The sequence below is a fragment of the Hemicordylus capensis genome, chromosome 1, assembly GCF_027244095.1.
Source record: "Hemicordylus capensis ecotype Gifberg chromosome 1, rHemCap1.1.pri, whole genome shotgun sequence".
NCBI lineage: Eukaryota > Metazoa > Chordata > Lepidosauria > Squamata > Cordylidae > Hemicordylus > Hemicordylus capensis.
Window position 1 is genome coordinate 230,298,613 of NC_069657.1, and position 16,941 is coordinate 230,315,553.

General features: G+C 43.4%; 1 protein-coding gene across 14 annotated transcripts in view; it reads right to left on the bottom strand.

Annotated features, from left to right (window-relative positions):
* Nucleotides 1-16,941, bottom strand: part of AGAP1 (ArfGAP with GTPase domain, ankyrin repeat and PH domain 1) — a 591,701-nt gene that overhangs the window by 496,443 nt on the left and 78,317 nt on the right. For all 14 annotated transcript variants that reach the window (XR_008313014.1, XR_008313016.1, XR_008313015.1 and 11 more), the window contains exon 2: nucleotides 820-878. Coding sequence is in view for 11 of the 14 variants with exons in the window: in XM_053283168.1 (XP_053139143.1) it covers nucleotides 820-878 (59 nt within the window). In the remaining 3 variants the exon portion in view is untranslated. The remainder of the gene's footprint in view (nucleotides 1-819; nucleotides 879-16,941) is intronic.

Consider the following 16,941-nt stretch of genomic DNA (forward strand, 5'->3'; position numbering starts at 1 on the left):
TAGCCAAAAATTGTTGAGACCATAAAATTGAAAAAGTTGAAGAAAATGAAGATGTAAAAATATTATGGGACTTCCGACTACAAACAGACAAACATCTGCCACACAATACACCAGATATCACTGTAGTCGAGAAGAAAGAAAAACAAGTCAAAATAATCGACATAGCAATACCAGGGGATAGCAGAATAGAAGAAAAAGAAATAGAAAAAAATCACCAAATACAAAGATCTACAAATTGAAATTGAAAGGCTGTGGCAGAAAAAGACCAAAATAATCCCAGTGGTAATTGGCGCCCTGGGTGCAGTTCCAAAAGACCTTGAAGAGCACCTCAACACCATAGGGGCCACAGAAATCACCATCAGCCAATTACAAAAAGCAGCTTTACTAGGAACAGCCTATATTCTGCAACGATATCTATAACAACTGACAAAATTCAGCCATCCCAGGTCCTTGGGAAGGACTCGATGTCTGGATGAAACAAACCAGTCAATAACACCTGTCTGTGTAAACAAGAAATAATAATAATAGATAGATAGATAGATAGATAGATAGATAGATAGATAGATAGATAGATAGATAGATATGGTTCCCTGTCCCCAAAGGGCTCACAATCTAAAAAGAAACATAAGATAGACAACAACAACAGTCACTGGAGGGGTACTGTGCTGGGCCATTTGCTCTCCCACTGCTAAATAAAAAGAATCATCACATTTAAAAGGTGCCTCTTTGCCTAGTTAACAGCTGAATGAAAAATTATTCAGCTGAAGTATCAGCACGCATTAAATCAAAAGCAAATGCAGGCATTGAGAGGTTACTTACCACTTTGAGTTCTGGCACAGACCGGTTTAGTGTCCATTCCTGGCTATTTACAAAGGCATCTGTAAAATTGAACAATGTTTTTATAAAGTATTTGAACAGTACACCACCATTCAGTTATTGCTAAAGGTGACTTACTGACATGAGAGATGTTAGCTATGTCTGTAAATTAAATTTTAACGAGGAAATCCTATTTTGTACCCCAGCTTTTATGAGAACTCAATTCTAAAAACAGCTGGCATTATGGTACCCGTCATTTTCCTTGCTAACACACTTAACTAATAACAGTCATTAAGTACTCATGATAGTCATGTACACTTTGCCCATTAACTAAAAATCATAACAGAACTCACACGGAGGTTGTTCATATTCAAGGAAGGCTTTGCCATTCAGTACTTAATACTACACGGGGAAAATGTTAAGCCACATTGTACCCTTGACCACAGGCAAGAGCCAGAAATGTTCTTCCCTAGCTCCCAGGAATACAACAGCACCATTATTATTAATAATGGTGCTGTTGTAATAATAACAGAACATTATTATTATTTATTTATTTATTCGATTTCTATCCCGCATTCCAAAAATGGCTCAGGGCGGTTTATACAGAGAAATAATAAATAAGTAAGATGGATCCCTGTCCCCAAAGGGCTCACAATCTAAAAAGAAACATAAGATAGACACCAGCAACAGTCACTGGAGGTCCTGTGCTGGGGGTAGATAGGGCCAGTTACTCTCCCCCTGCTAAATAAAGAGAATCACTATGTTAAAAGGTGCCTCTTTGCCAAGTTAGCAGGAGTTCCTGCTAACATCCCAACAACCCTGCCACTTCCTTAATGTAATTTACCTTAATGTAAATCAAAGCTGTGCCATTCAGAAGTGTGGCGTGGAAATTTCTCCATACTTAATTCTTCTGGTGGAAATTTTTCCATTTCTCAAATTTCATTGGTTGACATCAGGACTAGCATTGCACATGTGTAGCAGTGCACATTCTAGAGTACCACTGTGTTGACGCTTGAGCAGGTTGGTTTTCACCAGTTTTCCCCTCCCTTTCAAGCCCACTGTGTGGCACCAAAATAAGTTCCTGAGGGATTTCAGAAAGAAGGGAAGACTAGTTAAAACAGCCCACCCCCCACCCACCCCCGCTCAAGCAAGAGCACAGCAGTAGTCAAGAATGCACACTGCTGCACTGCATGTGTGCAATGCTCATCTTGTAAAAACAGATGGATGTCAATGCAATATTAAGCAAGTTCAGCAGTTTCAATGTTGTAATTAATGTTTTTCAGATGATTATACACTGTGTGAGAAGGTACTTGTGATCTCAGTATTGCAGTAAAAGAATTATTTCCACATAAATCTTTGAGTTTGTTTCTATATAACAATTGCACATGAAGTGGTTTTTCATTTCCCCACCCACCCCAAATATATCAGTTTAACTACTTGGCAACTTGAAAACAAACAAACACAGATTTTATGCAGATGAGGGGGAAATTTTTTTCAGAATTCACCACCACCACCAGAAATCTGGTGCCATTATCTGGAAGGATGTTGATGGTGGTAGTCCACTGATGCTGATGATGGCTGGATCCCAAAGCTAGCATGAAAGTGCAGTCAAGTATGTTCTCCTATTAATTGTATATGCCTGCTAACTCTCGAAGTCAACTGATGAACACATACGTGCTCAGAATTGGATGTACCAGCAGGTATACACAGGTACAGCATATGGATTCACAAACAGATGCACCAGCAAACTACAGATCGTGCAAATTCTCACATCTATTCCAAAGACACTATAAACAGTGTTCTCTCTTATTTTTTTCATCTGTGTGCAGATTGAGTTTTCTTCTGGGCAGCAGTATCAAGGCAGTGTGTGCACATCTGCATTCAGAATGAGGCTTTCCCAGTTCAACCTGAGCAGGATATAAAATTAACTGAGCAGATATTTTAAAAATTGTGAGTGCACGCACGTGCACATGCCTTAGAGGGAACACTGACTATAAGCCTACTTTAGCACAGCAACAGCAGACACAAAATGTCTGCTGTGTAATCATAAACATCCCCACCCATTATTATTTTGTACCTATTATTTGTACCAGTCTGAGCCATAAGAAACATGGCTCCTAAGTATTTGATAGAGAAATAAAATGTCCCTTAATTTAAAAAAAAAAACACAAACCACTAAGGAGATACTAAAATGAGCAAACCTTGCCCTCCATGGCCAGTACAGTACCTAACACTATTATGTCCCAATGTGGGGGTGGGAAGGAGGTTTTTATTGTCAGTTGCACAACGCATTCATTATCAAACATATTGTTCAATCACTTTTTAAATCATGGTTTAAGACACACAATTTGTTTTCCTGCTTTAAAATATTTGCACGGCTATTAGAATTACATACATCTTGGATTTTTTGTTTGTTTTAGGAGATTGCCTCCCCCCCCCCAATTTATATTTCACCACAAAACTAAGGTTACCATACAACCTAATAAACACAAGAGCTGCTTGACTTTGAATTATTTTTAGAATATACTATTCAGACCTATGGTAGGAAGATTTGGGTTTGGAAAAGATCACAAAGTATTCACAAAGAACATTATTTAGCCCATATAGCAGACAATGAACCAACCTCTGACTAGTCTAAATACAATTATATGGTGGTTGAACATATAATTGCAATAAATAAGTAAATAAATAAATAAAACACTTGCAAAGGTATGTCAAAGAATCAAGAATAATGACCCTGAAATATTCCTGGGTCCTAGACATTTGAAGTGATATAGCTCTTTACAGGAGGCAGTAGTACCAAAATATTTCATGCTAAGGGCTTAAAAAGAAATCATCAAAGTATCCTGTGAGATCCTGCAAGATTCCCATCATTCAACAAACACATAAGGCTGCTGAGTGAAGTCTTAAACTAGTGCCGTGAGTATACCATTGCTACCATCAGCTACCATCAGCTTATCAGCACTAGCTTACTGTGGCTTTATGAGCACACACTCAATGTACCCATTTTAACCAAAGGCACCTTAAATTCATTGGCCCTGAAAACATTAGACCATGGGAGGGGCCATAGGAGAGCACAATAGTAGCTTTGTATGCAAAAGATCTTTCAGTCCCTCTCAAACTACCTGGAGACACTAGATCCCTGCCTAAATCTCCTAGAAAGCTGGTGCCAATCAATGTACACAATATTGACCAAACAGTTCATATGGCTGCTTCATATGTCCTCCCACTTGGTGCCCCCCCCCCAATAATCTCTACGGGTGGTTTCTTGATTATACCCTTTATATTAAATATTACACCCCACCCACCCACCCACATGTCCTGCTATACTGCCTCATCGTAGCACGCAGAGGGACAGTTGTTCCTGGGAGGGATGAGTGAAGTATGCTGGGAGGTATACTCCCAGTAGGGTCACCCAAAGCGTGAAGGCCATCCCAGATACCCAGCCAAAGCAAGCAGGCACCTATTTTGGGCAGCAGCGATATAGGAAGGTGCTGGAGGTGAAAAATCATTTCAGTGACAACAACAAAGGCATCATTTCATACTGCGCAGGAGAAGGCAATGGTAAACCACTCTTGTGACCAAGAAAACCACATGGATAGACAAAATAGAATGATTGCTGATGTAGTGCCAGATGATGTGCTCCTCGGGTGCTCCTCAAGTCAGACGGTACTCAACATGCTATTGAGGAAGAGCTCAAGATCTCTCAGAGTACTCATGGTGTTTATGATGCTGTTAGACTAAGGCCTTTTGGATCAGCTGTCTAGCAGCTGATGTTGCCGTGCGGGAAAAGAAAATCCAAAGCTGCAAAGACACAATTACAATGGGAACGTGGAACCTAAGAAGCATGAATATGGGAAAGCTCGACACATTGAAAGATGAAATTAATCAACTACAGATTGACATCTGGGGCATCAGTGAATTAAAATGGACTGGAATAGGACACTTTCAGTCAGAAAATCATACCATTTACTACTCAGGACATGAAAAACAAAGAAGAAACAATGTTGCTTTCATAGTCAGGAAGGCAATGACAGTATGTGGATACAATGTGGCCAGTGACTGACTAATATCAATTAAATTTCGTGGAAAACCCTTTAACACAGGGGTGGGGAACCTTGGCCCTCCAGCTGTTGTTGAACTACAACACCCATCATCCCCAGCAACTGGGGATGGTGGGAGTTGTAGTTCAAAAACAGCTGGAGGGCCAAGGTTCCCCACCCCTGCTTTAACATGACAGTTCTTCAAGTCGATGCCCCAACAACTGATGCAGAAGAAGAGGAAGTTGAGGAGGTTTATGCTCAAGTTCAGTCTGAAATTGACAGAACATGCAAGTAAGATCTGCTGTTGGTGGTTGGAGACTGGAATGCCAAAGTTGGAAAAGGTAAGGAGGAAAAAACAGTCTGCCTATATGGCCTAGGAAACCGAAACGAAGCAGGGGGGATGTCAAGATATATCACTGTGAGATGTTGTTGTGTGTATAGCTTTAAGTAATAAGTGCAAGTCACTGTGGTTGCAGTAAGTGGCGACTGGCAACATGTGAGGACAATTGACAGGTGATGAGGGCTCAAGTACTGACCTAGAATGATTGGCCAAAGCCAGTATAAGAACAAGGTTCAAAGAAGAGCTAACTGTCCACAGTGGTAAATGCTGCACCACTGTGGTCCACCCAGCTGCTAAACCTATGCTTTATCTACGTGCCTGATGTATATATATATACGCCTACGTGTAACTGGATCTTGAGAATGTACCCACCATTTTCAAGAACATCAGGAATCGTTTTGAAGTTCTGAATCTGATTGATAAGGAACCAGAGGAACCGTGGAATGAAATCCACTGAGACTGAATCCAGATAAGACAGAGGTACTCATTGTGCGGGGTTGAAACTCAGGAGACGATTTTGATCTGCCTGTTCTGAATGGGGTCACACTTCCCCAGAAGGAACAGGTACGCAGTCTAGGGGTGCTTCTAGAGCCAAGTCTCTCCCTGGTGTCCCAGGTTGAGGCAGTGGCCAGAGGTGCCTACTATCAGCTTCGGCTGATATGCCAGCTGCATCCATTTCTTGAGATAGATGACCTCAAAACAATGGTACATCTGCTGGTAACCTCCAGACTGGATTACTGTAATGCGCTCTATGTGGGGCTGCCCTTGTATGTAGTCTGGAAACTACAGTTGGTTCAGAATGTGGCAGCCAGGCTGGTCTCTGGGTCATCTAGGAGAAACCATAATACTCCTGTATTGAAGGAGTTACACTGGCTGCCAATATGTTTCCAGGCAAAATACAAGCTGTTATAACCTATAAAGCCCTAAACAGCTTGGGCCCTGGGTATTTAAGAGAACGTCTTCTTCGTTATGAACCCACCGCCCATTGAGATCATCAGGAGAGGTCCGTTTGCATTTGCCACCGGCTCATCTAGTGGTTACTCAGGGACGGGCCTTCTCCATTGCTGCCCCGAGGCTTTGGAATGCGCTCCCTAGTGAAATAAGAGCCTCCCCATCTCTGACAATTTTTTCAAAGTCTTTAAAGATGCATCTGTTCACCCAGGCTTTTAACTGATACTGTTTTGATTGTTTTTAATGTTTTAGAATATTGTTTTACAAAAATTTAAATGGTTGTTTTTAAAATTTCTTGTTTTTGTTTCTAACTAGTGTGTTAATGTTGTTTTTATCTTGTTGTAAACCGCCCAGAGACGTAAGCTTTGGGCTGTATAAAAATATGTTAAATAAATAAATAAATAAATAATAAAAGAAGTTAAGGACAGATGTGAAAAGAGACTGCCAAAGACCAAGAAACAGAAGAAAGCAAAATGGATGTCAGAACAAACGGTAGAAATTGCCAAGAAGAGGAGAGAAGCCAAAGTCAAGAAAGATAAAGACCTCAGGAAGGAACTTAATAGGGAATTTCAGAAAGAAAGAGATAAAGACAATGACATCTGTAAAGACCTTGAGAATGGAAATAGGCACAGAAAAATAAGGAACACTTTCTAAAGATCTCTGAACTCAGAGGGAGGTCCCAACCTTGAATTGGTATGTTAAGGGATGCCAAAAAACAGATAGTAACTGATTCAGAGAAAATCAAACAGAGATGGAAGGAGTATACTGAAAATCTGTACAGCAGGGACATCAACATCCAAGATACTCTAGAAGATATTCCCTACTTGCAAGAACCTCTAGTATGGGAAGATGAAGTTAGATCAGCACTCCAGACATTACCAAGTCGGAAGGCTACAGGAATTGATGGAATAGCTACAGAAATATGGAAAGCAACAGAAGAAGAATCAGTCAAGGCTCTAACCAAACTATGCCAGAAAATTTGGAGAATAACACAGTGGCCAACAGATTGGAAGAGGTCAGTCTACATAACCATACAAAGAAAGGAGACTTAAGAGATTGCACAAACCATCACACAATATCCTTAATTTCACATGCCAGCAAAATAATGCTCAGGATCATTCAATGCAGATTAGAGCCCTACGTGCAAAGGGAAATGCCAGATGTTCAAGCTGGTTTCAGAAAAGGCCGAGGAACAAGAGACATCACTGCTGATGCACGCTGGATAATTGAGAAAGCCAAAGAATACCAAAAAGAAGTCAATATGTACTTTATTGACTACAGAAAAGCCTTCGATTGCGTCGACCATGTCAAATTGTGGAATATCCTTAGGAAAATGGGCGTCCTGGAATATCTTGTTGTTCTCATGAGAAACGTATACACAGGACAGGAAGCCACAGTCCAGACAGAACATGGTGAAACAGACTGGTTCCAGATCACGAAAGAAGTAAGAAAAGGCTTTATACTTTCTCTCTCTTTAATCAATTTATATGCTGAACATATACTGAGAGAAGCTGGATTGGAAGAGGATGAGTGTGGTTTTAAAGTTGGAGGAAGAAACATCAATAACTTGCACTATGCTGATGACACCACTTTGATAGCTGAGAATGCAGATGATCTGCAAGCTCTAGTAATGAAAGTCAAGGAGCACAGTGAAAAAATGGGACTACAAGTAAATATAAAGACTAAACTAATGGCAACAGGTACAGAAACCAGCCTCAGAATTGACAATGAAGACATTGAAGTGGTGGATAGCTTCTGCCTTTTAGGATCGCCCATCAACCATAAAGGATCTAGCAGTCAAGAAATACACTGCAGACTAGCACTTGGTAGGGTTGCAATGAAGGCCTTGGAAAGGATATTTAGATACCATGACGTGTCTATACCTACAAAGACTAGAATCATTCGGACAACGGTTTTTCCCGTGACACTCTATGGATCTGAAAGCAGGACTCTGAAGAAGCAAGATAGAAAAAGTATTGATGCTTTTGAACTTTGGTGCTGGAGAAGACATTTGAGGATACCATGGACAGCCAGGAAAACAAATAAATGGATCATAGAACAATTCAATCCAGAATTTTCACTCAAGGTACAAATGACCAGGCTCAAACTATCATACTTCGGACACATTATGTGAAGATCCAGCTCCCTTGAGAAGTTCATAATGCTGGAGAAAATTGATGGAAAGAGAAAACGACAACCAGCATTGCTGCTGGTTGTCCTCTTCTCTTTCCATCAATTTTTAATGGAGTGGAGGGACTTGCAGTGGAGGGACTCAATTACGACAGCAATGAATGCACCACTGAGAGACCTTAAAGGCCAAGTTGAAGACAGATCATCTTGGAGAGAATCTATCTATGTGGTCGCTAAGAGTAGACACCTACTTGACAGCACTTAATCAATCAATCAATCAATCAATCAATCAATCAAATATGAATGCTGAGAGGCATTCTTGGTGACCAGTCCCTAAGTACTGAAGCCCCTTGCCCCAGAGGATCAAACTAGACATTGAAGGCAAAGCACATGTTGCACCATTCACCTACTAGAAAGGGGGAGGATACTAGAAAGGGGTAGGATATTTACCTACTAGAAGGAGGGAGGATATTTACTATTTATACCAAAAGGAGCACATGGGAGAGAAGTGAGTGTCTGATTTCTAGGAAGTGTCTGATTTCAAGTTCGACCCGGTTTGGTTCAATGGTTCGAACTCGGACCAAACCAGGCATTGGTTTTGCCCTGCTGGTCCGAGTTTGAACCAAACTGGCCCCAGTTCAAACCAAACTGGTTCAAAGCTTCTAGGCTCCATTTCAGGTCTGTCCCCCATTTTGTGACACTTTGTTTTGCTCAATTCGGCTCATCGGCTGTCCTCCATTTTGTGAGATTTGTTTTGCTCAATTTGCTGACTTTGCATTGGCTGAGCTATTGATTCTGTGATTCGGCAGAGTTGAGTCTGGCTCTCTGGTAGGCTGTGCACTGTCCCAGTGTTTGAGAGCTGGCACCCTGTTGGCCGGGGGGGGGGGATGCAAAGGTGGGGGCTCCCAAAGGAGGGAGTTTCAAACCTATTTAAACCCAAGCCTCTGGCCTGGAAAATTCTCTCTGGCTGCAGTTGCTGCTTGGCTCTGGCCTGTGTGCTGCTCTCTGTAGCTGTTGGTGTGTGAGTCCTTGCAGACCAGCTGTGCTTTTTTGGTCCCATCCCACGTTCCCTTCTTTGCCTTCTCTCCTCCTGTCCTCTGCTTTAAACTTTTTTCCAGTCTTTGGGGTCCCCCCCCCGCTGCTTCTCTCTCTCTCTCTCTCCTTTGTTTGGCCAGGGCTACCTGGGGCCTGGCCCTCCCTTGCCCCACCACCTACATTGCCCTGCATCCTTCCCTTGCTCTTTTCCTGTGCTTTTTGCTTTCATTTTTAACTGTTTGTGTTTATTTTTCCCTGCATCCCATCCCAGTCCTCCTCAGTTTCTTTGGCAAGAGCCTACCTGCCAGGGCCTGGCCCTGCCCATCCCCAACCCGCCTGCATTGCCCTGCATCTCTCCCTCCCTCGCTCTACTCTCTCACTCTTAGTCCTGTTTTGTTGTTTATTTCCCCCCCCATCCCAGTTCCTTTAAACTTTAAACCCGTGTGTGTGTTTTGTTTGTTTTCTCTCTTTTGCTTGGCCCACTCTCTCTTTCTATCTCCCCCTTCTTTTGGTGGCTGCCAGCACCCCCTTTCCTTCCCTCCCCCATTCCCACACAGCCTTAGTGATGTGCCCGGACCGATCCAGAGGCCATTCTACAGGCCTCCAGACCGGTCCGGATATGGGCAGTTCAGGTTTGGATGGATTGGGGTGGGGGGTTTCTTTAAGGGCGGGGGAGGGTTTACTTACCCCTCCCGCGGTTGCCAAATCCGGCGGCTGTATTTCTTTTAGCAATGGGGCAGCAGGATACCTCCCTGCCACCCCTTCCCCTGCTTGGCTGCACGTTCACCCTTATTTCTTTTAGCAGTCGATGTTGCTAAACGCCGTTGGCTCTCGGATCTCCCGCCATGCATATTTGCTGTTTCCTCGAGGTGTCGGAGGCTGCCTGCGGCGGCTGGATAAACAAGGGATTCTGTCAAATCTCCCTGCCGCCCTCTCCCCGAAGGCTGCAGTCCGCACCGACTGGCACCAGTGTGCATTTCACGACTGGACCAGTGTCAGTGGAACGCATGCTGCTTTCCTGGCCCTCACTGCCCACTGGTGAGAACCGGAGAGAGGGGACCTTGGGTGCTGCCTCTGGCTCCAGCACGTCTCACACTACATTGCAGCACAGGTGGACTGTCTTACACGTGGAGACCATGGATGTCAGGCACACCGAGGAGGAGGTGGTGGACATACTCGGCTGCCAGATAGAGGAGTGGATTGGCAGGTATCCACACCTATCCTGAGGCTTCATTGTCACAGACAATGGCTCCAACGTGACCACCGCCATCAAGTCAGTGATAGGGTGTGTGGACATATGGTGTATGGCGCACATGCTCCACCTGGCTGACAGGGACGGCCTCGGCCTTAGGGAGCTGAAGGTGGCCAGGGAACAGGGCACCAGCCTCCCTAGTGCTGTTGCTGCCATGGCCATGCTTGTCAAGAAGTCTTGAAAGACAGCGGCCCATTTCCACCACAGCGAGAAGTCCAGGCGCCTGCTTCATGAAAGGCACCGTGATGTTGGGCTTCCACGCCATCTCATCCCAATGGATGTAGTGATGCGGTGCAACTCCACCTTCCTCCTGTTTCAGCACCTGCTGGAGCAGGAGAGAGCCCTTGACAACCTGGTAAGGAATGAGTCCTTGGGCGTGTGCAACCTCTCTAATGCTAAGTGGAAGCTCATGTCCAAGATGGTGTTGAAACTTGAGCCCTTCCTGTTTGCCACGAAGAGCTTGTGTGCCAACACACTCCTCTGAGCCAGGCCCTGCCCACAGCTCTCGGCCTCAAGAAGCTGATGTGAAATCTAGATTTTGCTGACCATGCCAGAGGGGTGTGCTCTGGCTGGAAGGCTGAAGACTGGGGTAGCCAACTGGCTTGGTTGTGTGTTGAGTGACAAGGAGGAGTATGTCCTTGCTTGTCTCTGTGACACGACCATCAAGGGCAATGTCGTGTGCGCCAAAGGTGGAGGGACCTCCTGGTGCGGAGAGTTAGAGTCCAGAACAGGTAATTAGGACTGAGAGAGACCAGTAGGGTGGTGCGGGTGCGCCTCCCCCCGAGCAAGCCGCACCCAGCAGGAGCAGCACTGTCAGCAGCCCAGCGGCATCAGCTACCCCTTCCCCTTCCCAGTCCAGCGGCGTGGCATCCCATGCAGTGGCGCCAAAACAGCAGGCACTTCCTCCTGCTAAATCAGCCCAGTGGTTTCAGCGGGTGTGCCTTGGCGCCTTACCCAGTGTGCGGGAGGCTCAACCTACCAATTTTTAAAGAATTAATTTTGGGCTGCATAGGAAACCATTGCTAGACCTTTCACCTACTGTCCTAGTTATTTAAGGTCAACATATATTGTGTTCTTCTGAATGAAAAAGGCTCAACAATGGTTTCCTATGGAGCCTGAAATAATTCTTTAAAAATTCATAAATAAATAACAATAAATCCTATCAAATTGGGGGTGGCCTGGGGGAGTTGAGGCTGGCCCTGCCATGCCCCCAGATCCACTCTGGGGTACCCTGGCACCCCACAAAGGGGTGGGATGGGGCTACCATAAATCCCCATTATTCTCTATCGGAAATTAAAAAATATCTTCAAAAATTCACCAATAATCAGAGAAGTGTCCGATTGCCTTGGGGTGTGGTGGGTGGTAGGCACCCATGGGTGCCTACCAACCACCCCACTTTTGTGCCCCTAGGTGTGCTACATAGGCTAAAATGGGCTGCTTTTTAGATTGTGAGCCCTTTGGGGACAGGGATCCATCTTATTTGTTTATTATTTCCCAACTTCAGAAATTATCTCTTTTTAACTTCATCTTCATCTAACCAACCCTGCTATGGCGAACCTTCCAAAACCAGTTCGAACTGGGTTCAAATTCAAACTGAACCCAAGGGGGGTTCGAGCAAAACCAAAACCAACCTCCCCCACCCGGTGTTTCAAAGCCGGTTCGAATTCGAACCAAACAGGATTTGTGTACATCCCTACTTATTTCCTCTCCCATCTTATCAGCAGCCTTAATTTGATCAATTTGTCTGACTCCCTGCCAGACTTCCAGTATCAGAGCTGAGCTGGGGGAAAATGTTTAAAAGCCATTGAGTGTTGTGAGGTAAGACTGGAGAGGAAGTGGATTTTGCTTCCCTTCCCCCACCCCCTCCTTATAGGTAAAAAGAGCAACCACATGTTTAAGGAATTTTTAATTGCTCCAATCTAGAGTACTTTCTGGAATCAACAAGAGCTGCAGGTATTTGGATGCCATAGATGCTCAAACGTGTTAAATTTGTTTATATTGTATGCTTTTAAACGTTATCTGTCCTGAGCCATCTGGCAGAAATGGAAAAAGTCTAAGAGAGGTTTCATCAACATGCCAATACAGTAATTTTACTGCTGGAACAAAAATGTGTATACACCATCTGGTATACACTTGAATTATTGCAAACAATAATCTCTCCTCTATTTAATTCAGCTAGTGACCTTAATACTAGTTCAGTTCTTAATCATCTGACTATTTCAATACATCTGGCATCTACTTTGCCTCTGACATAGATCCCTCCTAATATTTATTTAAAAACTTAGTCAATTAACCCATGCAATATTTAACTTTAACACATGTCAATCTAATCTTAGAGATTTATCTCGCAGTACACATTGAACAAAGGAACACTATTACATGGTTTCAAGGAAAAGACTCCCTCTGAAAATAATAAACTATCTACAAAGTTTCAAAACAGACTAATATAATTAAGCCATTGGTTTCCAAAGTATGATTTTAATACTGAAATGATTTTAAATTGGTTTTAATTTTGTTTTAATGAGTTATTTGTTTATCATCTGTTTTTATATTTGTGAACTGCCTAGAGCTATCTATATGAGGCAATATAAAACTCAAATAAATAAATAACTGGTATGCATAAGCACATAAGCAGTGTTAGTCTTGGAGTCAGCAGCCGCCTGGGGCACCAAGCTCCACATGTCTATAGTGCTGGTGGTGACACTGGCACCACCATCCAATGTTGCAATCATTCCTGCCTCCCTTACCAGCATCTCCCCCTTTCCCCTCACTGAGGTGGCTTCACCTTTCAGATGCAGATTTGCTGGCTCACAAGAACCATCTGGCTGGAGTATTGCCAGAGCTGAATCTGGAGTGCCTCCTTTCATCCCCATGAATGCAACAGCACAATATGCACTCCCTCCCCTCCCCTGCCCTTGATTGATTGATTGATTGATAAATTTGTATGCTGCCTTTCATTAAAACAATCCCAAAGTGGTTCACACAAAAACTAAAAACAAGACTATAAAAATGACACAATTAAAAAATTAAGCTAAAATATAAAACAAATCTGACTAAAAAGACTTATAATACAAGCATAAGAACTGTACAATATACAAAGATGCAGCAGTAGAGACAAACATATAAAAGCCTGGGGGGAAAGCCAAGGTTTAACACGCTTTCTAAAAACTGATGGAGACCGAGGAATGAATAGCCACCGAGAGAGCATTCCAGAGTCTGGGGGCAGCAACAGAAAAGGCCCTGTCCCACGTGCACGACACCAAAGCCTCCCTCATTGTCAGCACCCGGAGCAGAGCCCCCTCAGATGACCTTGTCAAGTGGGCAGCAACCCTTGGGAACAGGCGGTCCCTCAGGTATCCAGGGCCCAAACTTTTCCCTTCACTGCCAATAGCCACTGCTTGTTTTTGTAGATTGTCAAGCAAGCTCCCCCCGCACTGCTGATGCCAACCTACAAGCCAAGCAAAAACTATGGCAGCCCACATCTGAAAAGTAAAGCCACCTTGGTGAGGGGGAAAGAGTCACAGTGTTGGCACCAGTGAGGAGGGAGCCCCAGAATGTGTTTCTCCTGAGGTGCTATTTGGACTAGGACTGGCGGGTCCCGACTGTCAGAACCAACCAAAACTCTGATCCAGACGAGACCCACTCAGGGGAGAAGGAGGAACATAGCCTGGCCAAGAACCCCAACCCAGGGGGGGAACCCCTAGATCCATCAGGCACTGAGCAGCCAGAGCTTGATGCCTCTCCTGGATCCCTGGGGGGTCAGTGCTCTCCAGCAGGGCTCTGGTCCTATTCCTAGAACCTCCTTTTGCATCCCTGGGACTTCAGAAACAGAAACAACACAGTACCAGGGTTGAGCACCAGCTCTGTAGCTGGAGTGCTGACTTGCTGCTTGGGGCCTTCCTCCCAATGGGTTTACTTAGGAGGAGGGGAAAGTAGCCTGAATCCAGGAACAGGCATTGCTTCTCTCTACTATATAAATCCTCCATGTGGAGCTAGCCTTTGCTGGGTCAGCAGCTGCTTAGCTGTGCTGCTGCCTTGCTGGTCCCCAGGCATAGATAATCACCAGCTTAAAAATATAATAGTGCCATTGCTTCTAGTTCTCTCCCAACTTCAGAAGAAAGCCTTCTCTCTTTTAAACTTCATCTTCATCTAACTAACCATGCTAACTTGGCAAAGAGGCACCTTTTAACATGGTGATTCTCCCACTCCCACAGGCTCTCCTGCTCCTTTTCAAAATGTGCCCCATTTTATAGTAGTGGTAGCAAGAAGAACTGTCCCCTTAGCTAAGCGGGGTCTGCCCTGGTCTGCATCTGAATGGGAGATTACATGTGTGAGCACTGTAAGATATTCTCTTTAGGGGATAGGGCCACTCTAGGAAAAGCATGCAGAAGATTCCCTCTTTGACAACTCCAAGATAGGGCTGAGAGACACTCCCACCTGTAACCTTGGAGAAGCCGCTGCCAGTCTGGGTAGACAATACTGACAAGATGTAAGGCTGCTTCCTATGTTCCTATAGTTTTTCTAAGAGAACTTACATGTTCCCACTTTAAAACATAGTTCTGACAGGAAAATCTGGCAATCAAACCTACATTCTATCTTAAACTCTGCACCACCTCACACGGCTGTTCTGAATCTGAACATCTGGGGGGAAATTAAGATGCACTTACAAACAACTTAATTGTAAGTTTTAGTTGCCTCTTATAATCTCTCTCTTACGCTTACTTTGGTATAATTTAGGTTTCAATCTTGCAATAACTAACAGACCACTGCCTGTGCAGAATTTTGTGGGATCAGAGATTAGAAATTAAAAGCCCAGTAAGCTACTGGCACCTAGAAATTGTCAGTCTAAACAAACACAATGCAGAGAGCCATTACCCTTGAAATTAAATTTAACATGAGATGTATGCATTTTGTGGGATCGTCAGCTGAAATTTAGATTCCCAAACAGAGGGCTTTTTAAAAGATCCCCAAGTATCTGAATACTGTATTGTACAGTATAAGTACACTGCAGGTTGAATTCTAGGGTGATGTTTATATCAGGTGTAATGGGGGGAATGGACTTCTGTAAGTCTCCACAACATGCCTTTGTGGGCATCAAATGCAATGTAATACAGAAATAAATTTTCAATACACACAGGGTAAATTTAGAGGGAACTGTAAGACTAGCATTTCAAATAGCTCATAACATGCTCATAATCAAGGTGGTTAAAAAATGGGATAGAAAAGTAGATTTTCCCATAAAGTCTACATGCTAGACGGGAGGATTCTAGCTCACATTAGCAATCGAGTACTCAACCAAGAGATGTAGCTATTATAGTAATGAAGTAAATGGGCTTTGATTTGTGATACGTAGAGCTCTCTAATTGCCTCTAAGCAAACCAACCACTCACTCCCCACCAAAACAAAATGAACTTGTGCAGAGTGCATTTGCTTAAAACAACACTACAGATATATGTGCAGGGAAGAGAGGTGTGGGAAGAGGCAAGACGTTAGCTCAGTTCTTGCATTTTCTGTCTATGTTACAAGTAAATATTGCCTGCCTTTGAAGGTTACTGCCTGCCTTTGAAGTATTGCTACAGAAGCAATACATCAAACACATTGATGGGTCTTTAACCCCAAAAGGCTCCAAACAGTTACAGGATTCTTAATACACTAAGCACAGGCTATACATATCCTGTACAAGGTGCTCATTATACAAACTAAGGTAAATTGCACCCTGATTAATAAAGCAAGTTCAGTAAGAGATATCTAACTGGGCATAACCCAATAACATTAAAAGTCTGATCACTCAAAAGCTGTTCACTCAAAGCAGACAAAAGAACTGTTGGAATGTTTCAGAAATAAGGATCCTACATGGTAAAACTTTACACACTGCAATACTATTCTAGCTCCTTCTCATTAGCAATATGTGTCCCACCCTTCACAAAGTTCAGGGCTTTCCACTGTCCCTCAGTTCCACAATGTTAAAGCCTAAATCACTTGGAGAGGGATTTATACCCAAGCCAAAAATTTCACTTAATTTTGAAATGTATGCCTCATCATGTTTCTGCCCTTAAACCTGAGATGGACTGGACTGTCAATGAATTGGACATGTGTATGCAATTCCCTTATTAGGCTATTCAAAGCACCTTCTAAAATACTCTCCAGGTAGTACAGTACACACATTTTTCAGATATACCAAGCTGTGCACCCGGGTTACAAACATCTTTTCTGCCACTTCCATCGTTACGTTAAAATACTTGACAAATAAGAGAGCAAGAGTAGTAGAAGGTGCTTTTATTTTATTTTAAAATTTATTTCTCAGATTTGTAGACTGCCCCAAACTTCCATCCCTGTGCAGTTTACAACATAAAAACAAGTTAAAATAAAAACCT